Source organism: Poecilia mexicana, unplaced genomic scaffold (assembly GCF_051168715.1).
Source record: "Poecilia mexicana isolate PSO_F unplaced genomic scaffold, ASM5116871v1 scaffold_17, whole genome shotgun sequence".
Classification (NCBI taxonomy): Eukaryota; Metazoa; Chordata; class Actinopteri; order Cyprinodontiformes; family Poeciliidae; genus Poecilia; species Poecilia mexicana.
Window position 1 is genome coordinate 30,794,630 of NW_028263386.1, and position 18,034 is coordinate 30,812,663.

An 18,034-nucleotide genomic window follows, 5' to 3' on the forward strand; every position below is an offset into this window, starting at 1 on the left:
GGACTGGAGGACTGATCTGAGTTCTCGGCTGTTGAGAAATAGTCGTTTCTCAATTGCTGGCTGGAGTCGTGGACTGTGTTTAGGTTTAAAAGTTCACCCAGTCGCTAATGTAATCCGTCAGTTCGACACTATAAAGCTTACTGGAAACTGTCCGTACTGCACACAACTATTCTCCACTGCGAAGAGAATAGTAGCTGTTAATGTTAATTAAATATTTAGAAGCACAGCCAACAACAACTGAATGGCTTCATTCACTTCCTCTGATGCCATTGCTAAAAATACAGGAAGACTGCAATTCTAATACAGGGCAGAAAATCAATATCATCTCCTTCTGTTCGCTGATTGGCCCGGTCAATAATCGACTGGAGACAATTAGAGTCAAAGAGAGAAAGACCATACCCTGCTGGAAGAGAGAACTTTTTTCAAGAAGAATTGCACAGGAAGGCAATGGGCAGGCTAAGTTGGGCCTAAAAGCCTCTCTCACGTGGAGGGTTACCTAGTTCACAGCAGAGTGTTATGAACTCGTCACATGGGAATTTTGGAATGACAGGAAAAGGCCCGCATGTGCTCATCTACATGAACATGCTTGAAATTTTACATGCACGAATTACACCAATTGCTCGGTTAGATGAGTGAATTCAATGGTTGCCTAAATGGAGAGGGACATATTGACATTAATTTTTAAAACAAAATGGTTTCCTTTAAGCCTTCCTGAATATAAAAACTGAGAATCTTCAGAGAGCTTTAGTTTGAAACAATATAACATTTTCTTCAACTAAATTGCCTGCTTTCTGCTGGGGGGGGAGGGAATCAGATTTCTTACATTTAATTAGTTGGAGTGCAGCAGATGGAGAGAGTTGCCCAGAGTACCACTCCTGCATGAACATAAGCACGTGCATATTTTACAATTCAAGCTTACAAAGTTAGGCATAGTGATTAATCACAGAGCTGGAGTGTAATTAATCTAAGTGTTTTAATCATCTGACAGCACTGTAAGTTGATTTGTTGCAGAACTGATTCTGCAACAAATCAAATGACCCTAACCCTAACAAATGACCTCATTGTCAGGTGTCAAAATCCCAAAGTAAAAAGTATTTAATCAAAAAGCCAAGCAAGGCCATCTTCAAGGTAGGGGTGTAGCGATAGAATAATCTCATTATACAATATGATATATGATATTCTGGCCACGATGCGATATGCATCACGATATTTGACAAACGATACAATTTGCTCTGATTCAATGCACTTTTACGATTTTCTGAAAGATTATAGAAGGACACAGTGATTTTAGTGACATTTTGTGTTCCATAGACTTGGATTAACTGAAAACTGATTAAAAGCAGTTAAAAAGTTGGACAGAGTCTAACAGTCTACAGCTGGACAAAATAAATCAAAGATGCAGTGAGAAAACTAGTTTCTATAATTTTATTCATGTGGATTTGACATGAAACTCAAAGTTTCAACAGTGATCCAAGATGCTGAGTGAGGAGATTAACAGCCTCTGTAGACTCTCAATATGCAAATGATAGCACTCATGTTTTTCTTTTGGACATACTGTGGCTGCATTTTGGAGTGAAAAAGTCTTTAGGACTATAGGGAAAAGGTTTTTCTAACTTGGCTCCTGGAGTTAGCCGTAGCTCCAAGCTGTTTACTAATAGCTGCTGGGGGAGTGGCTCTGCCTCACCTCGCAGCTGCGCAGCGGCGCCATTTCCCTGCTTAGATGAGTATCTGCCTCTCAGACTGCCAGGATCTCATCGTACTCTCAGTCTCTGATACTCTTTGTCAGTTGCTAGAAAGAATGATCGATCCGCTATCGTTATCATGGAAATCCTCACTGCACCGCAGATTCCGGCTGCAGGTTTCCCCTCTTCGTTTTCCAGCTCAAAACACAGCGCCGCTGCATGCTGCGCACCCCTTTGGATGTTATCAACCCTCATTCTTCAGGTAATCTGTTCTGCTTCTCTTTCACGGTTACTTGCGCAACTTTACTTCATTTCTCAGCAACAAAATACAGCCCATAGTTATTTATTGAAGATTTGAGATTTCCAAAAACAAAGGAATCTAATATTGCGTTTCGTTTTTTACTTTTGGAAGCTTATTCTCTTTCACATAACCGGAAAAGCCGAAAAATTTTGGTTTACTAATTTTAGCATGACTCCGGTTTTACTTGGCCTATTAACACAATTTAAAAACTGGTGTGTAGTTTATAATGTGCACTTTAAGCACAAGTTGAAAGTGAGACTGGGGGAGGCTGAGTCTTCCTGCTATGCCGTCACAAACCAGACATGTTAAAAAAATGCTACAAGCCTATGGACGAAATCGATACTTTCAGAGGGTGGATAATATCGATACATATCGTAGAATCAATATACAGCCCTACTTCAAGGGTTCTTTTCACTTTTCATTGGATACATTATTAATAAGCAGCTTAAGATAATCATGCTGCAAACTGACACATTATTACTGAGGCACACTACCTGTTTGTTTAGCCGAGCTGTCCTGAGAGCTCCCAGCAGGTTCCTTCTGATCATCCCCAGCATCTGAAGGTTCCCCACAGTAACACTCATCTGACTGCATTCCAACATCAGCTCTAAAAAACAGGAATCTGTTGGTCTCCAAGTCAGCTGCACAGCTCCTGCTTTGCTCTATTATGCAGTTTTCTCTGAGCAGATTACTCATAATATCAACTTTATTTTCTTCCTCTCGGCTCCCAGCTCTAGTTTCCCCTTCACTTTGTTCTTCTGACTGTATCAGAGCGTCACTCTCCACTTCATCACTAGTGTTCGAGTTACACATTTGAGGCTCAGTAGTCCACCCCAGTGATGTCCAATATGAAAATCGCTCCCAATACAAGTAGTAAGTCTCTGCAGCCAGTTGGTCCCAGAGAGCTTTTGTGTCTGGATTATTCCAGGGAGCAGTGATGGCTCCAAGATGGTCTCCAGATGGAGCACTGGTGTCTGGATGCTTTTCCAGCCAGGAGGTCCACAGCAGGTTCTGTCCATTCTGAACTTTATGGTGTAAAAAACAAGAAAACAACAATGAAAAATAGATTTTTAGGTCCTAATGCATAGTTCCAGTTGAGCTCCCTCTAAGATCTTTTCTTATATTTTAACTATGCTAAAACTCTAAAAGGTATTTTAATTCATTCTATAACTGAAATAAGTTCAGCAGTCATCACATGTAATTTTTCATAAATGATACATTGTCAACATCGCAACCTTTAAAACCCTTGTTTTGTGCTTCAACAGTAAGTAGTGGTTATATTCTGCTGCCTAATGCGTCTATGTGAAAACAGGCATATTAATAGGGATATTTCAAAAGCCTTTAGGGTAAAAATTATTTTATTTAGGATCTTTTCCTTTACATTATTCTGTTTGTAATGAGCTAATTAGTAATTGACATCAAGGCGTTGTATTTTGATTTGTAAGGAGTTGTTTTTGCGAAAGGATTTTGGCGCCTCACTAGGTCAAACTGACCTGACTCCTTTCCTTCCATTTGTGTGCAAAGCACAAATGGAACCAAAAATGACTTGGAAAAGAAGGCTGTTTGGACAGATGAGAACAATTTGCGACAAATTGGCCTATTCAGCAATTCTGAAAAGGAACAGATGTTGAGTTCATGAGGTCTCAAATATTTTAAAGTTCGTCCAACACACACTTAGTATAAGGCCTGCCAGAATCTTTACGCAAATCAAGGGTAGCAACGCCATTGGTCGTGACGTTCCAACTCACATCAGTGAAGATGAGAGTGCATAAAAAAGGGTGATGTTAAGAATATGGAGAGATTTTTTGTTGAGACTTTGGAAGATTTTTGAGTATTGAACTGATGAAAATATAACGAGGAATCCGTGGCAGAGGGTAATAAATCTCCGAAGCTCGTCTGTGGCCTAGCACCAAGAATTACGTCTCCGTGCGTTATTTCTTTTACTTGTATAGTTAAGAGTATAGTCACCTTTCAATTCTCCAATAGATTCATGTCATTATGCTAAATTAGTGTGTTGTGTTAATGAAGAACACAATCTAGTAGGTTTAGCTTCAACATACACATTACATTTACTTCTTCCATTTCCAAAAAGAGATACAAGTACAAACATTTTTATTTCTACCCCATTATAAACTCAGATAATTAATAAGGAATTTACAACATCAAAATAAAATCTAGTTTTGATATTGCAAAACATAAAATAGAAACAAGAGATAACTTATTACAAAACAGAAGCAACAAAAAAAGCAATAAATTTGATTTCAACTCTAACTCTCTTTTCAACTCTTTAAAGCTACACTATGTATCTGTTTTTAGGAGTTTTTTAAAACCAATTATTTTGTGGTTTGAGGCAGATAAAGTGTGAAAAAACTATTTCATCCCAGTGCTCCTGCTGCTACCAGCAGAAATGCACCAACAAGAAACAACCAATCAGAGTCAGGAGAAGGGTTTTAGCACCATCAAACATGCTTGTGTACGCGCTGCTTAATGTGCCAACTCTGTAACAGTAAGTGTCAACAATGCCATGCCCAGCTGAAAAGAACTAGCAGTGGTGGAGAAAGTATACAAGCAATGTATTATGGTAAATAAAAGTACAAATAAACAGACATAATGCACTCTAGTGAAAGTAAAAGTATCACATTAACATTTTAATACTGGCTTTTAAAAATACTTAATGTATTAATGTCATTAAGTGTACCTAATGACATTAAGTACACTTATGTCCTGATGTCATAAGTGTATTTACTTTTAATACATTAGTAATGTGCCATTTTATTGAACAATGTTGCATATAAGGCATGCTTTTATTGTGTTTACTCTCTGCAACACAGTTTAGATTTAGATTTGAGATTCTATGCATAAGAATTTCAGAGATGCCCTGCGTCATGGTAGTATTCCTTAAACACATCATACAGATTAATTCAAACGAGGCTCATCGAAACACATATTCTAATGTATTGAATATGACTGTAAATATTAATATGAAACGATTATTCACAAGGTGCCAACATTAATTTAATAACCAGTATCTGTACTTACTGTAAAATGTAGTTTAACGTTACCTGGGACATTCGTGGCAGGGGACACTAAGCTCCATGCGCCCCCAACCGTAGCAATCAACGTTACTGGACATTCACGCTAGCTTCTAACAATTTAATTGTGTTTACTTATTGCAGTCGATTTCGACAAGAAGCTTAGTAAGATTGCATAAAACTTCACTAACCTAAATTAATTTCACACCCAAAAGTCAGATAGCGTTTAGCAACTTAACTTACCTCAATATGTTTTTTTCAGATTCGACTGTGAATTTTTGAAAGCTAGAAGTTCATGCTTTCAAGGGAGGCAAAGGTCACACCAGAATAATTGATTACTTTCAAACTAATGAACAAATCAAAAAAGTGCAATGCGACTTGGATGTAACTTATAACACTACATTTTACAGAAATGTGAAAAAAGTACAGATACTTACTGTAAAATGTAGAGTAAAAATCTAAAGCATTCACAATTAAATCTACTGAAATAAAGTTCAGATACATGAAAAATGTACTTAAGCACAGTCTCACCACTTGGAAGTAGCTGTAGCATAGCATAGCAGAGAACAGGGGGGAAGAGTGTGAGCAGCATGTACACCAGCTGGTTTACCCCCCTAAGGCTCTCTTCCTGGTTCTAAGTGGTTGTTTCTGACCAAGCAGTGCATTTCTGCAGACAGAACTGAGGACCTCAATTTTCACAGATTAAAATTGAGGTCCAGACCAGCCAGCCTGTCACAATATAGTGACAGTTTTATCAGTCTGTAGTAGGGCTGTTGGAAGCGAATATTTTAGTAATCGCGTAATCTATCGATTATTCTTACGATTAATCGAGTAATCTGATTAAAAACAATGGATAAAATATTGGTAAATCTTGCCTAAGAGCAGTGTTACTAACGGATATTAATATCAGCCCAATTTTTCATATTTGAGCATTCCTAAAAGTTACTTTTTTGTAGTTTAGAAAACTAACCTGTAATAATAATAGCTCGCTTTCTAAGAAAACCTGAACAACAAATAAATCAAATACGCTCATAAAAATGTCCAAAATCCAGCTTTTAGTTTATGTATTCACCTTCAGTGAGTTTAATATATGAACCCTCACCTTGCCCCATACCTGTCAAGGTTTGGGTTTGAGAATACAGGAAATGCTGTTTGGAGTGGGGGGGGGGGTGCTTGGAGTGAGGGGCAGGTGAGCAAACGAACGTAAGATGGGGATGGAGGGGAGGAAAGAGACCAGGGGACAGACGAAAATAAGTGGGGGAAGGATGAACAAACAAACCTATTGTAGACGGGGGGGTTAGGGGGGAGAACAGGACCGGTAGACCAGGGATGAAAGTAAGAACGTGGGGTGGAGGGGGAGTGGGGGAGGGGGCAATACAGGATATTTATGGCACCTTTGTTCGTCACACTCAGAAACTCATCTACCAGCCATGTACCGACATGATGCACTCCGCCATCCGTTTGTTCAGACCGGGATGATATGAAATTTATTGTGCGGTTTGTCCGTAAAGCTACACTTACACTGTAACCATCAACTACTCAGCTGCCTGCTGTGTTCAGTCTATCCACTTACTCCACTTCCTGCCATTCGCTTCGAACCCGCAGCGCCCGGAGGAGAAAGGCTGCCGTACTCCAGGGATTGTGCCATTCATGTTAAGGATGCTTATTGGTCCCCCAAAAACGATGTAAACCCCGGCATTATGAATCAATAAAATCCCCAGGGCTTAACTTGAAAATTAGACATTACGCTGCAAACACTTAGCTTGCGTCAACAACTCACAGGCGGAAGTGAGAGCTCCGCGCAACGCAAATAATGTTCCGGCTGGAACACGGTGCGCTAAATAATAAAATATAAATTAACAAAAGTAAAAAGGTAAATTTTCCTTGAGGAATTTTAATAATTGAGGTACTCGAATCATTCGAGGAATTGTTTCAGCCCTAGTCTGTAGTCGTGTGTGTGAGAGAGAAAACAATAGTTTTTGTCCTAAATAGCCCCCCAATAGTTAAATGTCCATGTACACATTGTGTTGCTCTTCTTACCCCAGTAGTTTTCCCAGGAAGTGTCATGGATCTCCTCTGCAACATCCATTACTTGGTCCACTTCATTCTGATGTCCCTCTTCAGACATCACACAATGGTCAGACAGAGCTGCTTTGAAGACCTGCTGGAAATCTTTGCCTACCTCCTTACCTCTAGGCAGTTCTTCTGTACGCGTGATGGGGTTTCTGTTTGGCCTTCTTTTTTTCTGTCGTGACAAAAAAGAAGAAGATGCCTCAAGCACACTTTACACTAACATGATCAGGATTTATTACAATATATTATAAGCCTAGTGGGCCACCATGATTTAAAAAATAAAAATAAGATAAAAAAAAAGAAAGTGGACTGCAGGCATCTTTGCTGCTTCGAGCATTTCACTGGCAGAGCAGAATTATTCCTGAAAGATGGGTTTATAGTTGATGCATTGAACAGGTTAAAGAGCCGGCAGCATGCACCAATCACACCGCTGGTGCCTCTGCACATTGGCTGCCACAGGTGCTGCTGCTACATCTCTGAAGTTTACTTTGGAGCGTGTCGAGAAAAGTCGAGCTCATCCCACTTCCCCATGCTGGAGATTTTAGTTTAATAATAACAATAAATAAAGTTATCTTTAAAACTGATTACACTAAACCCAAAGGATTCCAACGATGCTGCAGTGGACATGGGGAATAGACAAAGATCGTATTTGGATAAAGAACTGAGTTCACTGAGGATTCTCACCAGTTCAACTTTGGATCTATTCTAAAAGGATTCTGCCAAGACAAAGACAGGACTCCATCCATGGACGTTAAAGTTTTCTGCTGCCAAAGATCGTCTCTGCATCTGGGTTCGAGTAATACTGCCTCCCCCAAAGCCTCTATTTAGATTAAGACACAGTGTAGGGTTAGAAGTAGGAGTAATTTCTAAAAATTCTGAAAAGTATTAATTTCTTAATTTTTATTGAAATGCTATATGTCTTTTTTCCCTTGCTAAAGCTTGCTAATAAAATACTAAAGTCTAATTGATGCTGTGGACAATTAAATTAATTGAGTCAACTAAATTTAATTCTTCTGATTATTGTAAAACCAGTGTTTGTGGTCCTAGTAAATTAGGGTGGCTTCGTACGTTCTTTAGTTCAGATAAATAATGACCCTGGGACTTATTCCTAGTCGCTAAAATTATCTAAGCCGGTAACAAGTGCACGTTAATAAACAGGGAAAGAGCTGCCGTGAACAGACGTGGTTTATGAGCTCGGACACCGGCGGGGCTACTCCGATGTCTGAATCATAGACTGAAGCGGGTCATAATGTCTGGATGAAGGTAGTTAGAGCTTAGACGAATCTTTCTCGCTCCCAGCTTAAACAAAAGTTCTTTACAGTCTTATTTGTGGTAATACCCAGGAATTAGAGGCTTTTCGAACCCGTGAGATGGAGAGCTGGTCAGTAGTCAGTCCACTGGAGTTTGGGAGGAGTTAGGGGCGTGGGTGAGTACTGTGCATTAACAAGCGGATCGCGCACGTCTCCTTTCACTGAAACAGCACAGAGGCTTACCTGTATGGATATTTATATTAACCCCTGTGAGGACTCATGTTTCTTTGGATAATTCTTCACCAAGGTATGAATGAGTCAAGTATAAAAGCCACCGCATTAGCTCTGGTTGTACAGCTAAATGTGAACCACATTTATAACCCTTTAGTCATGGTTTGAGAGTTGCACGATAAGCATGCGGTGAAAATGATAGATCCTTGTGAACAAAGCATTATGTGCGGTGTGTGCATTTACATCTCAACATGGTGACTCTGTCTGCGCATAACATTTATGTTAGGGGTCTCAAACTCAATTTACCTGGGAGCCGCTGGAGGCAGAGTCTGGGTGAGGTTGGGCCGCATAAAGGATTCCACAAAAAAAAACCATTTAAAAATATCCTCAAATGTCATCAACATTTAATTATTTCTCTAATACATAGACCCTTTTCACATGACGTCACACAACCTCCGTTTTGGCTCGAAGCTGTGTATCCTTAGTTCCGGTGTACATAGTAAGTAACGATAAAGTTATCTATTTCATATATATATATATATATGTAAAATGGACACATATATATCTATATATATCTATATAGAGACATATATATAGAAATAGAGATTTAGATATTTATATATATATATATATATATATATATATATATATATATATATATATATGTATATATATATGTATATATCTGACAGCATATGTTGATCAGACAGAACACCGGAGCATGGAGTTTACACAGTCTCTAAAACATTTGCCTAAAATAAGATTTGAAGATAGATCACGATTTTCAAACCAATTTTCTCTGACAACAAAATCTAAATTAGACAAAGGCTAGAAATTCTTCACCGAACAATACCTGTTTGACTATGAAGGTAGGTATTTTTGTTTTGCGCAACCGTTAGCTTAGCATTAGTGAATTTTGTTAGCTAGCTAACTACGTGACATAACTGTTCCTTAACCAGAACTTTTTACTGTTTTTGAACTATAACGTTTTAGGCTCTAATCTTGATCAGATTCTTAAATTATAGACTGGAGTTGCCACTCATCCCATAAAATAGGGGTTTGTTTGTTATAAGCAGAGATGTCCGGTGCCGCCGCTGCTTTGTAATGCCTTCCTCTAATCGGACCACTTTTTCCGGTAACGAATAATCTAACGAGCTCGTATTTCAAATCCAGTAATCAGATTAAAGTTATTTTTATGTCCTTTATTTTCCATTAATACAGAAAATGAACCTCTAAACATTACATCACTGACAGGCGGCAGTGTATATGTTTCCTAACTGTGGCTAAAGCTGCTGCTAGCTGGTTTACTCATGATCGGAGGCTGGTTGGAGAATGGTAAATTGACAATGACTAATAACGGTTATCTAACACGTAAACACTGTTTTATAAAATACAGAAAGTGAACCTCTAAACGTTACAGCGCTGACAGAGAGTATATTTTTTCCTAAATGTGGCTAAAGCTGCTGCTAGGTGGTTTACTCTCCGATCGGAGGCTGTTTATTTTATACACAGTTAGAGAATGGTGATTTTACAATAATTAATAACAGCTATCTAACACTTAAATCCTGTTATTATTAAACTTACCTTTTATTATATCCTTAAGATTATGAGAATGCGGGAATTTTTCAGCTTGGTTCCCAAGGCAAAATCACACCGGAAGTAAAGATACCCAGGTTTGAGTTATGGCGGCCATTGTCTGACGTCACTGTGAAAAGGGTCTATACATGAACTGCAGGCTCTGGCTTGACAAAGACATGATGAGGGTGTGACAAAATTTAGGGTGCGTTCCCACTGCAGCCTGAAGTGACCCAATTCCGATTTTTTGTCAAATCGGATTCTTTTTGCCGGGCCGTTCACACAGCCACACATATGCGACCTGTATGTGTTCTGCAGTCTGAACGGGCAAACGACCTGAAAGTGTCCCGCATGCGCAGTAGAGGCTGCAATAGCGTCAGCGTTCTCAGTGTTCTGCCAACTGCCATAAAAAGAAGTAGTGCTCAGTGTTTGCGGAAGTAAACATGGAAGCTAATGGTGGAGCTTAGCTTACATATTTGAAGTTGTTGTCCAACTGGAGAAGCATATTAACAACTTAATCCTCATTATAGACCATCATAGTTGTTTTTCTTCCCACTTGCACGTATCAGGACGCAGAATTTAAGTATCAGTGACGTTCAGTTCGGATGAAAGCGGCCTGGACGTTTCTGAATCGGATACGTATCGGATATGGGTCGCATTCGAAAAGAATCTGACCTGTGCTGTTCAGACTGTCATGAAAAGATCAGACAGGTCACATTACGTCCAAAAAAAAAAAAAAAAATCGGAATTAGGTCACTTTAGGCTGCAGTGTGAACGCACCCTAAGTTTATTCCACTTGGCGTCGCTCTTGCTCTATGTTTTATAGAAGTCTTTAGCCAGCTAGCAACGTATGGAGAACGTCTCGACGTGTGATGTCATTACCGCTTCTACTTGTCACAACGGCGCAGCGGATGATGAGCAGCCCGGTAGCAGTCGCCTTTCTCTGCGTTTGATCGTGGCATTTGTTTATGGTATAAAGTACTGGAATGGTGACTGCAGGGAAGGGCAACTGGTACCGGACTGTTCCATTATCGGCCACACTATTGTTACAAGCGTAGTGTGCATGAAGTCAGTGTAGCTTAGCCTAGCACCGAATGTCAGCCATGACGAGGAACGGCAGGCGTTCAGCAGGAATGGCTGACTTTCTTCAGAGGTTCGCTCACCCTGTGGGCCCCACTAATATTATACTTTCATATCACGGTGGGGGCCACGAGACATCGTCCTGCGGGCCGCAATTGGCCTGCGGGCCGCGAGAATGAGACCTCTGATTTATGTGTTCCTCAGTTAGACGGTGCTTTCGCACTCGCCTCGCAGTCGCACGGCACGCTAGTTTTGATTAAAATTTTTATTTTATTTATTTTTTGTGCTGCATCATACTGTGCCATGTCAAATGCTTTGTATTACAGACATCCAGAGTTGCTACATATGGCCAAAGATCAGAAAAACGTCTTCCTTAAAGCTTGGGCAACCAAAACTATGTGGCGCTTATTAAAAATAAAAACCTCAATAGACAGGAAATGGAAGAGGAAGAGGAAGAGGCCACATAAATTAAATCTCCTATTTGTCCTTCTGTATCCAGCAGACATGTGCAGTGCAGCGGATTTACCTCATCATGCAGGGCTGGTCCAAGGTTGTATGAGGCCTTGAGCAGAATTGATTTAGGGGCCCCTCTTGCTGCTAAGAACATGAGCACCACTGAAACCCAGTTCATACTACATGATTTTAGAATTGTCAATCGTCAGACATTTTTCAAAACCTAAGAGACCGCACACTAGCCGAAAAAAAATCATAGATATAACGGATTTGATTGTGCAGTGTGTGGTGTTCAGCCACACGGCAAGAGCAATACACCATACACAAACTGATTTCTCTCACCGACATTCAGATTCCAGACAAGTCCCATAAAAGCCCGCGTTGGATAAATAAGACAACACAGCGGCTCCATTCGATGCACAATGCTATGAGGTGAGTTATGTTTTTCATTGTTACCATTTGTGTGTTTAGATTGTTTTCTATTCTGTCGTTTCTTTAAGCTTCATCAGTTAATTAGTATTTGCCGTTTTAATGTTTACAATTATACTGAGAACAATGGGCTCAAAATAATGGATACAAGTCCAGGCATTAATCAGTGTTTTACTAGTCACAACTACAATCTACCTGCAATATGTGTGGCTAGTGTCAGTGTTAAGCCCTGCCTGAATGAATAGCCTTATCGTCAGCGATGTCGATCACTGACGACCGACATCAGTGATACCATCTTCTTATGGAATTTAATTTTATTTCCTCTACGCGTCTTTTGTTTCCTCTACCGCCGTTCTATGCTAAAGTATCGGCAGCGACAGAAATGTAAACAATGGAGGGAGGAGAGAGATGTGCATTTTGTTGCTGGAAAAACAGGAACTATTTTGAGTTTTGCTCACCAAGTCCAATTATTATAAGCAGCTTTCCACTTGTTTTTTTCTAAAGTCGCTTGCAGATTTAATGAGTTGCGGGGTGTGGTTTTTGGGCTTGGAAATTAGCAGACATAAACCCCAGAATTTGTCTGACATCCAGTTAGTTTTAGTCAGACTCTCCTCGTCCATCATTTCCTGGATGATTGTCCCACTGTGTCACTGTGCACATCTCCCATGTCCACTGGACTCCGGGTTGCACCGTGTCAGCTGTTTGGGATTCCCCTCCGTGTCTTACAGGGGTGAAAGTAGTTTTAAATTAATTTTTTTGCGAAGCGATAAAAGCTGGTAGCTCTTGAATTGCTACAAAATAAAGCTGTATTTCCCTCAGCTCACTGGCTGCAATGTTGACACCTTGAGATGCCAGGAGACCTAAATTCTGAACATCATGGCATGGAGTGGATCCCAGTTTTCCATGTCTGGCATATAACCATTAATTTTGGACTTCCGGTTTGAGCAGAGCCATGTGAGGACACGTTGAACTGAGCTCCGACTGGACCCTCAATTTTAGCACAAAATAACTCAATTTCAGCGCTGGTCTTGCATTAGACTAAGAACATTACTACTTAAGGGAGCAAAAAGGTAGGCATACACCAGCAAAATGCCCAAACAGCGTAACCCCCAAGTCGAACCCCAAGAAGCTAATGCTAGCGGCCATGATGAAGTGCTAACTGCTATTGGTGGACTGTGCGGTGAACTGATGGCCACGCTAACAACTACGGCAAAGGTACACACAGATAAACTTCAAGAATTACAATGTGCTCTGGGAAGGATGGAATCCAAAATAGATGACACCATGGGCCGCATTGCGGAACTTGAGACTGCTACTGCGACCCACTCTGATTCGATCCATGCTATGGAGGTAGACTTATCGGCCATGAAACAAGAGCTAGCAACCCTGAAAATTCGCTGTGAGGACCTGGAGGCCAGGTCCCGTCGTTGCAATCTGCGTATCATGGGTGTAAAAGAGGGGCGTGAAGAGGGGAAGCTTATGTCTGGTTTTGTGGCTGAACTTCTGAAGGAGACATTACAGCTTGCTTCGACTCCACTCCTGGACCGGGCACACCGCACTCTGCGCAGTAAACCAGTCGGCGGAGATGCGCCTCCACGAGCCATCGTGATCAAATGCCACTACTTCAATGAGAAGGAGGCTATTTTGAGGAAAGCAACAGGGGGTAAACAACTTACCACCAAGGACGGCGACAAGATTTTGGTTCTCCCCGATTATACTATGGCTGTCAGTAAATAACGTGCAGCTTTTAACGAGGTCAGGTCTCTCCTGCGAGGTCTTGAGCGTGTCTGGTATGGCCTTCTTTTTCCGGCTACGCTCAGGATCACCACCCCGGAGGGTGAAGAGCATCGCTTCAAAGACCCTTTAAAAGCAAAAGAGTTCATATCCACAAAGCTCTCTCCGGGGAAATGAGTACCGCCCTGGCCGGACGAGCATGACCGCTACACAGTTGAAGGGTTTTGTTCTTTCTTTCAATCAATGGGGATCCAGTCGGGTCCAGGCTGTCATGGTAAGCGGATACACTTATGGGTGTAGAAACTGTAAATACCGGGACTCTGTGGGAAGCTCACACAGAGCTCCCTTCCCCCCCTTCCTGTTCTTGAGATTTAATGTTTTAATTTGGATCTGCGTGAGAGGGGTCATGAATACGTCAGTTTTTGTGTTCCAAGAGTTATGGAGTTTGAGGATTTTGACTGTGTTCTTTGGTTTGTTTAATTCCACACATCCATTATTATATTCTGTGTATTTACTCTGTTTTACATGGTTGACTGCTTTTGTTGCATGGGACGCTGAACTGAGATTTGACAAACATACAAGATGGCTTTACAACTCTATTAATTCAAAGAGATATTAGTGTTTGCAATAGGTTTGAACCAGGAACAGCATGGGTTAGCTGGAATGTGAGGGGTCTCAATAATATAATTAAAAGAAACAAAGTATTTATACATCTTGATAAGTTGAAGACCAAGATAGCATATTTGCAAGAAACGCATCTGTTAAACAAAGAACATAACAGGCTTAAGAGAGGAGGTTTCACCCAGGTATATCACTCTAACTTTAACGCTAGAGGCCGTGGGGTAGCCATCCTTATGCACACGGACGTTTCTTTTGAGGAAACTTCCGTCATCAGAGATAGGGATGGTCGCTTCATTATTGTACAAGGTAATCTATTCAATATTCCCGTTGTTCTTGCTAATATTTATGCTCCAAATTGGGATGATATGCAATTCTTCAAAAACTTGTTTTCGCTTCTCCCATGTTTGGACTCGCACAATGTAATCATAGGCGGGGATTTTAATTGTGTTCTGGACTCTTCTATTGATCGATCAAATCCCATACAGAGGACTGGCCAATTGAGCAACAAAGCAGCTCATTGCATCAACTTATTCATGCAGACGTACAGCGTAGCTGATCCTTGGAGAGTCAAAAATCCAACCTTGAAAAAGTTTTCATTTTTCTCCCCCCCACACAAGTCCTATTCAAGAATCGACTACTTCGTATTGGACCAGAAACTCATGCATATGGTGGCTTCAGTTGATTATGAAGCCATAGTCATTTCAGACCACAGCCCTGTTATAATGAAAATGCATTTTACTGGCCACATAACACCTCGGAAAATCTGGAGGTTTAATGCCAGACTATTGACAGAACAAAAATTTGTGGATTACATTAACACTCACATAGATATATTTTTTGGGACCAACAGCTCTCCGGACATTAGCTATGGAACACGTTGGGAAACATTTAAGGCATACATTAGAGGGCAAATTATATCTTACAGCGCAAACAACAGAAAAAATAAGTTCCAACGCATGTCTGAAATTAGTGACAGGCTTAAAATTATTGACCAGTGTCAAGCATCCGCAGCTTCAGACATCCGCTGGGAAGAGAGAGCGCTCCTTCAAGCAGAATTTGATCTCCTTATGAATGAAAAAGCGATAGAGATGTAGCTAAACCTGAATCAACAACACTTTGAACACGGTGAAAGAGCAGGTAGGATGTTAAGTCATCAACTAAAACAAAAGACTGCAGCAAGATCCATTCCAGCTCTCAAAGAGGAGGGAGGGGAGATAACCACGGACCAAAAGAAGATCAATATGCAGTTTGTGTCATTTTATAAAGAACTATACTCTTCGGTCAGTTCAGATCCAAACATGATACATAACTTTTTCAAGCATTTGAGGTTGCCTACGTTGCAAGAGTCAGACAGGGCTACTATTGAAGGGGACATACAACTGGTAGAAATTGACCAGGCAATTCAGAAAATGAGAACGGGAAAGTCTCCAGGCCCTGATGGCTTCCCAATCGAGTTTTACAGATGCTTCTCTGCCAAGCTTTTGCCCCACCTATGTAACGTCTATACAGAAGCATTTAGAAAGAAGGCTCTTCCACCTACAATGACACAGGCTAATATATCCGTACTGCTCAAAAAAGATAAAGATCCACTCATATGCGAATCTTACCGTCCTATAAGCCTACTCTGTTGTGACTATAAAATACTCACTAGGACTCTGGCGGACAGATTGGAGAAAGTGCTAGACAAGATTATTCACCAGGACCAAACTGGGTTCATGAAGGGCAGACAACTTTATAGTAATCTACGTCGTTTGTTCAATATAATGCATTTACCAGTGTTGAGGAAAAATTATTTTTAGTGTTTAATACAGTTAATCTTACGGCATGTGTAAAAGGTATATTGAACATTCTTATTTTGAACAAATTTCTTAATTTTGAACAGGTTTGTGTTAAGGATTTAATATTAAACTATTGATGGGTAAGTATTCAAAGTACAGGAAGGAAAATGCAGATCAAAGAGGATCTCTCAATGAGGCTCCTGTTGTGTTATCAGAGAGGAACAGGAGATCATAAAATTAGTATCTCCTGGAGGGCAGTATCACTTGAGCCTGGAGGAGAGAAGTCTGTTTGGTTCACAGAAGATCAAAAGTCTTCCAGAACCAACATCTGGGATGGTGTAAAACTGAATACAACATAGAATGTTAAAACCACTAACATTTAATTTCTAAGACATTTTTCTAAGTACTAATAGCATGTTTTTTAACGAAAATTGTATCATCTAATTTTAGAACTACTAATCTAGTAAATGATGAATGTATTTGAAAATTGTACTATCTGTGACAATATCAGAATTAAATGGAAATTGTTTGAAGGAAAATGTTTTGTTTAGTGTTAGAAAATTGCTCAGGATTTATGCTAAATGGGGTTTTGGAAAATGATTGTGTTAACTTGTATAATTAGGATTGAATATTATGTTTCATAGGTTAGAAAAAGGAATTGTACCTCATTTTGTTCTGTTGATTTTATGTGTTATTTTTGGTTTAAGGCAGGACTCAATCTTTTGGGGTGCTGAGTGCAGAAGAGCAAAACTGGGTTTGTGAAGGTAACCTTTCCTTGAACCAAATTACTGTATTTAAGTTTGTCCTGAGAATTTATGTAAGGAGAGATAACGGGAGAGACTCCGGATTCCACAGCTATCTGTGAAATCTCATCTTATGTTTTTCTTTACCCAGATGACCGTAGAACCCAGAAGGCCAAGACAAGCTCTCCGCTCTTTTTGTTGAACAAAAGAGCAAATGGCCTTTGATCTTTGCCGTAAATTAGGGGAAGTTCTAAGTTTTCTGAGTGTTCAAGGTAGCTTCCAGTTGGTCAACCAGAGGTACGCCTTAATTGAATATATTAAAAAGGAAAGACACACCTTCATTATAAAAGTTTGTGCACAGGAGTAATAATTCAGATAGCTGCCACTATTTTGCCTTTTTTGCACCTGCTCTCTCCAAAGACGCGTCTTTGCCTTTTCTTTCTCTATCTTTTTTGTCTCAGGTAATGAATGTATCTCTGTTGTTCTGCAGTTTTGTTGTTAATTCATACGCTGTTTTGTACTGGATTAAACTCTAATTCTGTGACGTCAACACGCATTGTTGTTTTCCTTGTGGCCACACGTGGGATATGTAGTCCTGTGAAAATATCTCACGATATCTTACTCTGTCGACGTGAGAATGGGAGATCCAAACCAGGAAGTGATGGCGGAGATCTAAAAACCATATAGAGGGATGCCATGTATACATGTGCCAGGCATGTGCGGCTCCTCTGTTTATTATAAATCTATGAAGTCGTAAGTGCAGCATGCAGCGCTTCTGGGACATGTGGATTGTCGGAAAAGTAAGTATAATTCTTACGGTTTTATATAAAAAAAATAAATATTGTTCTACCTTACGTGGTTCGAATTCTACCGGCATTTGAAAAATATGTATGCATCTCGGATCGCCGGCGATCCCGTCGTCCGTAAGCGGTTAACTGATTAAGTCATGCTTTAGATTGTTCTTGAAAAACTAATCAGTCACAGCTGATTACTGGGTGCACAGTGAACCCATTGTTTTTTTACAGCAGACAGCCGCTCTCCTCTCTTGCAGG

General features: G+C 40.2%; 1 protein-coding gene and 1 long non-coding RNA gene across 7 annotated transcripts in view; one reads left to right on the forward strand and one right to left on the reverse strand.

Annotated features, from left to right (window-relative positions):
* tgs1 (trimethylguanosine synthase 1) overlaps positions 1-18,034 on the reverse strand; it is a 98,343-nt gene that overhangs the window by 48,119 nt on the left and 32,190 nt on the right. For 3 of the 6 annotated variants that reach the window (XM_088014915.1, XM_088014912.1, XM_088014914.1), the window contains 2 exons: positions 7,056-7,260; positions 2,478-3,008 (listed from right to left, as the gene is read on the reverse strand). In XM_088014915.1, coding sequence (XP_087871041.1) covers positions 2,478-3,008; positions 7,056-7,260 — 736 coding nt within the window. The remainder of the gene's footprint in view (positions 1-2,477; positions 3,009-7,055; positions 7,261-18,034) is intronic. The other 3 variants (XM_088014913.1, XM_088014917.1, XM_088014916.1) reach the window with 3 other exon arrangements.
* On the forward strand, positions 1,750-17,782 carry LOC148154882 (uncharacterized). The gene is made up of 4 exons (XR_015765894.1): positions 1,750-1,944; positions 12,030-12,109; positions 16,947-17,003; positions 17,134-17,782. It is a non-coding gene; the product is annotated as an uncharacterized LOC148154882 (long non-coding RNA).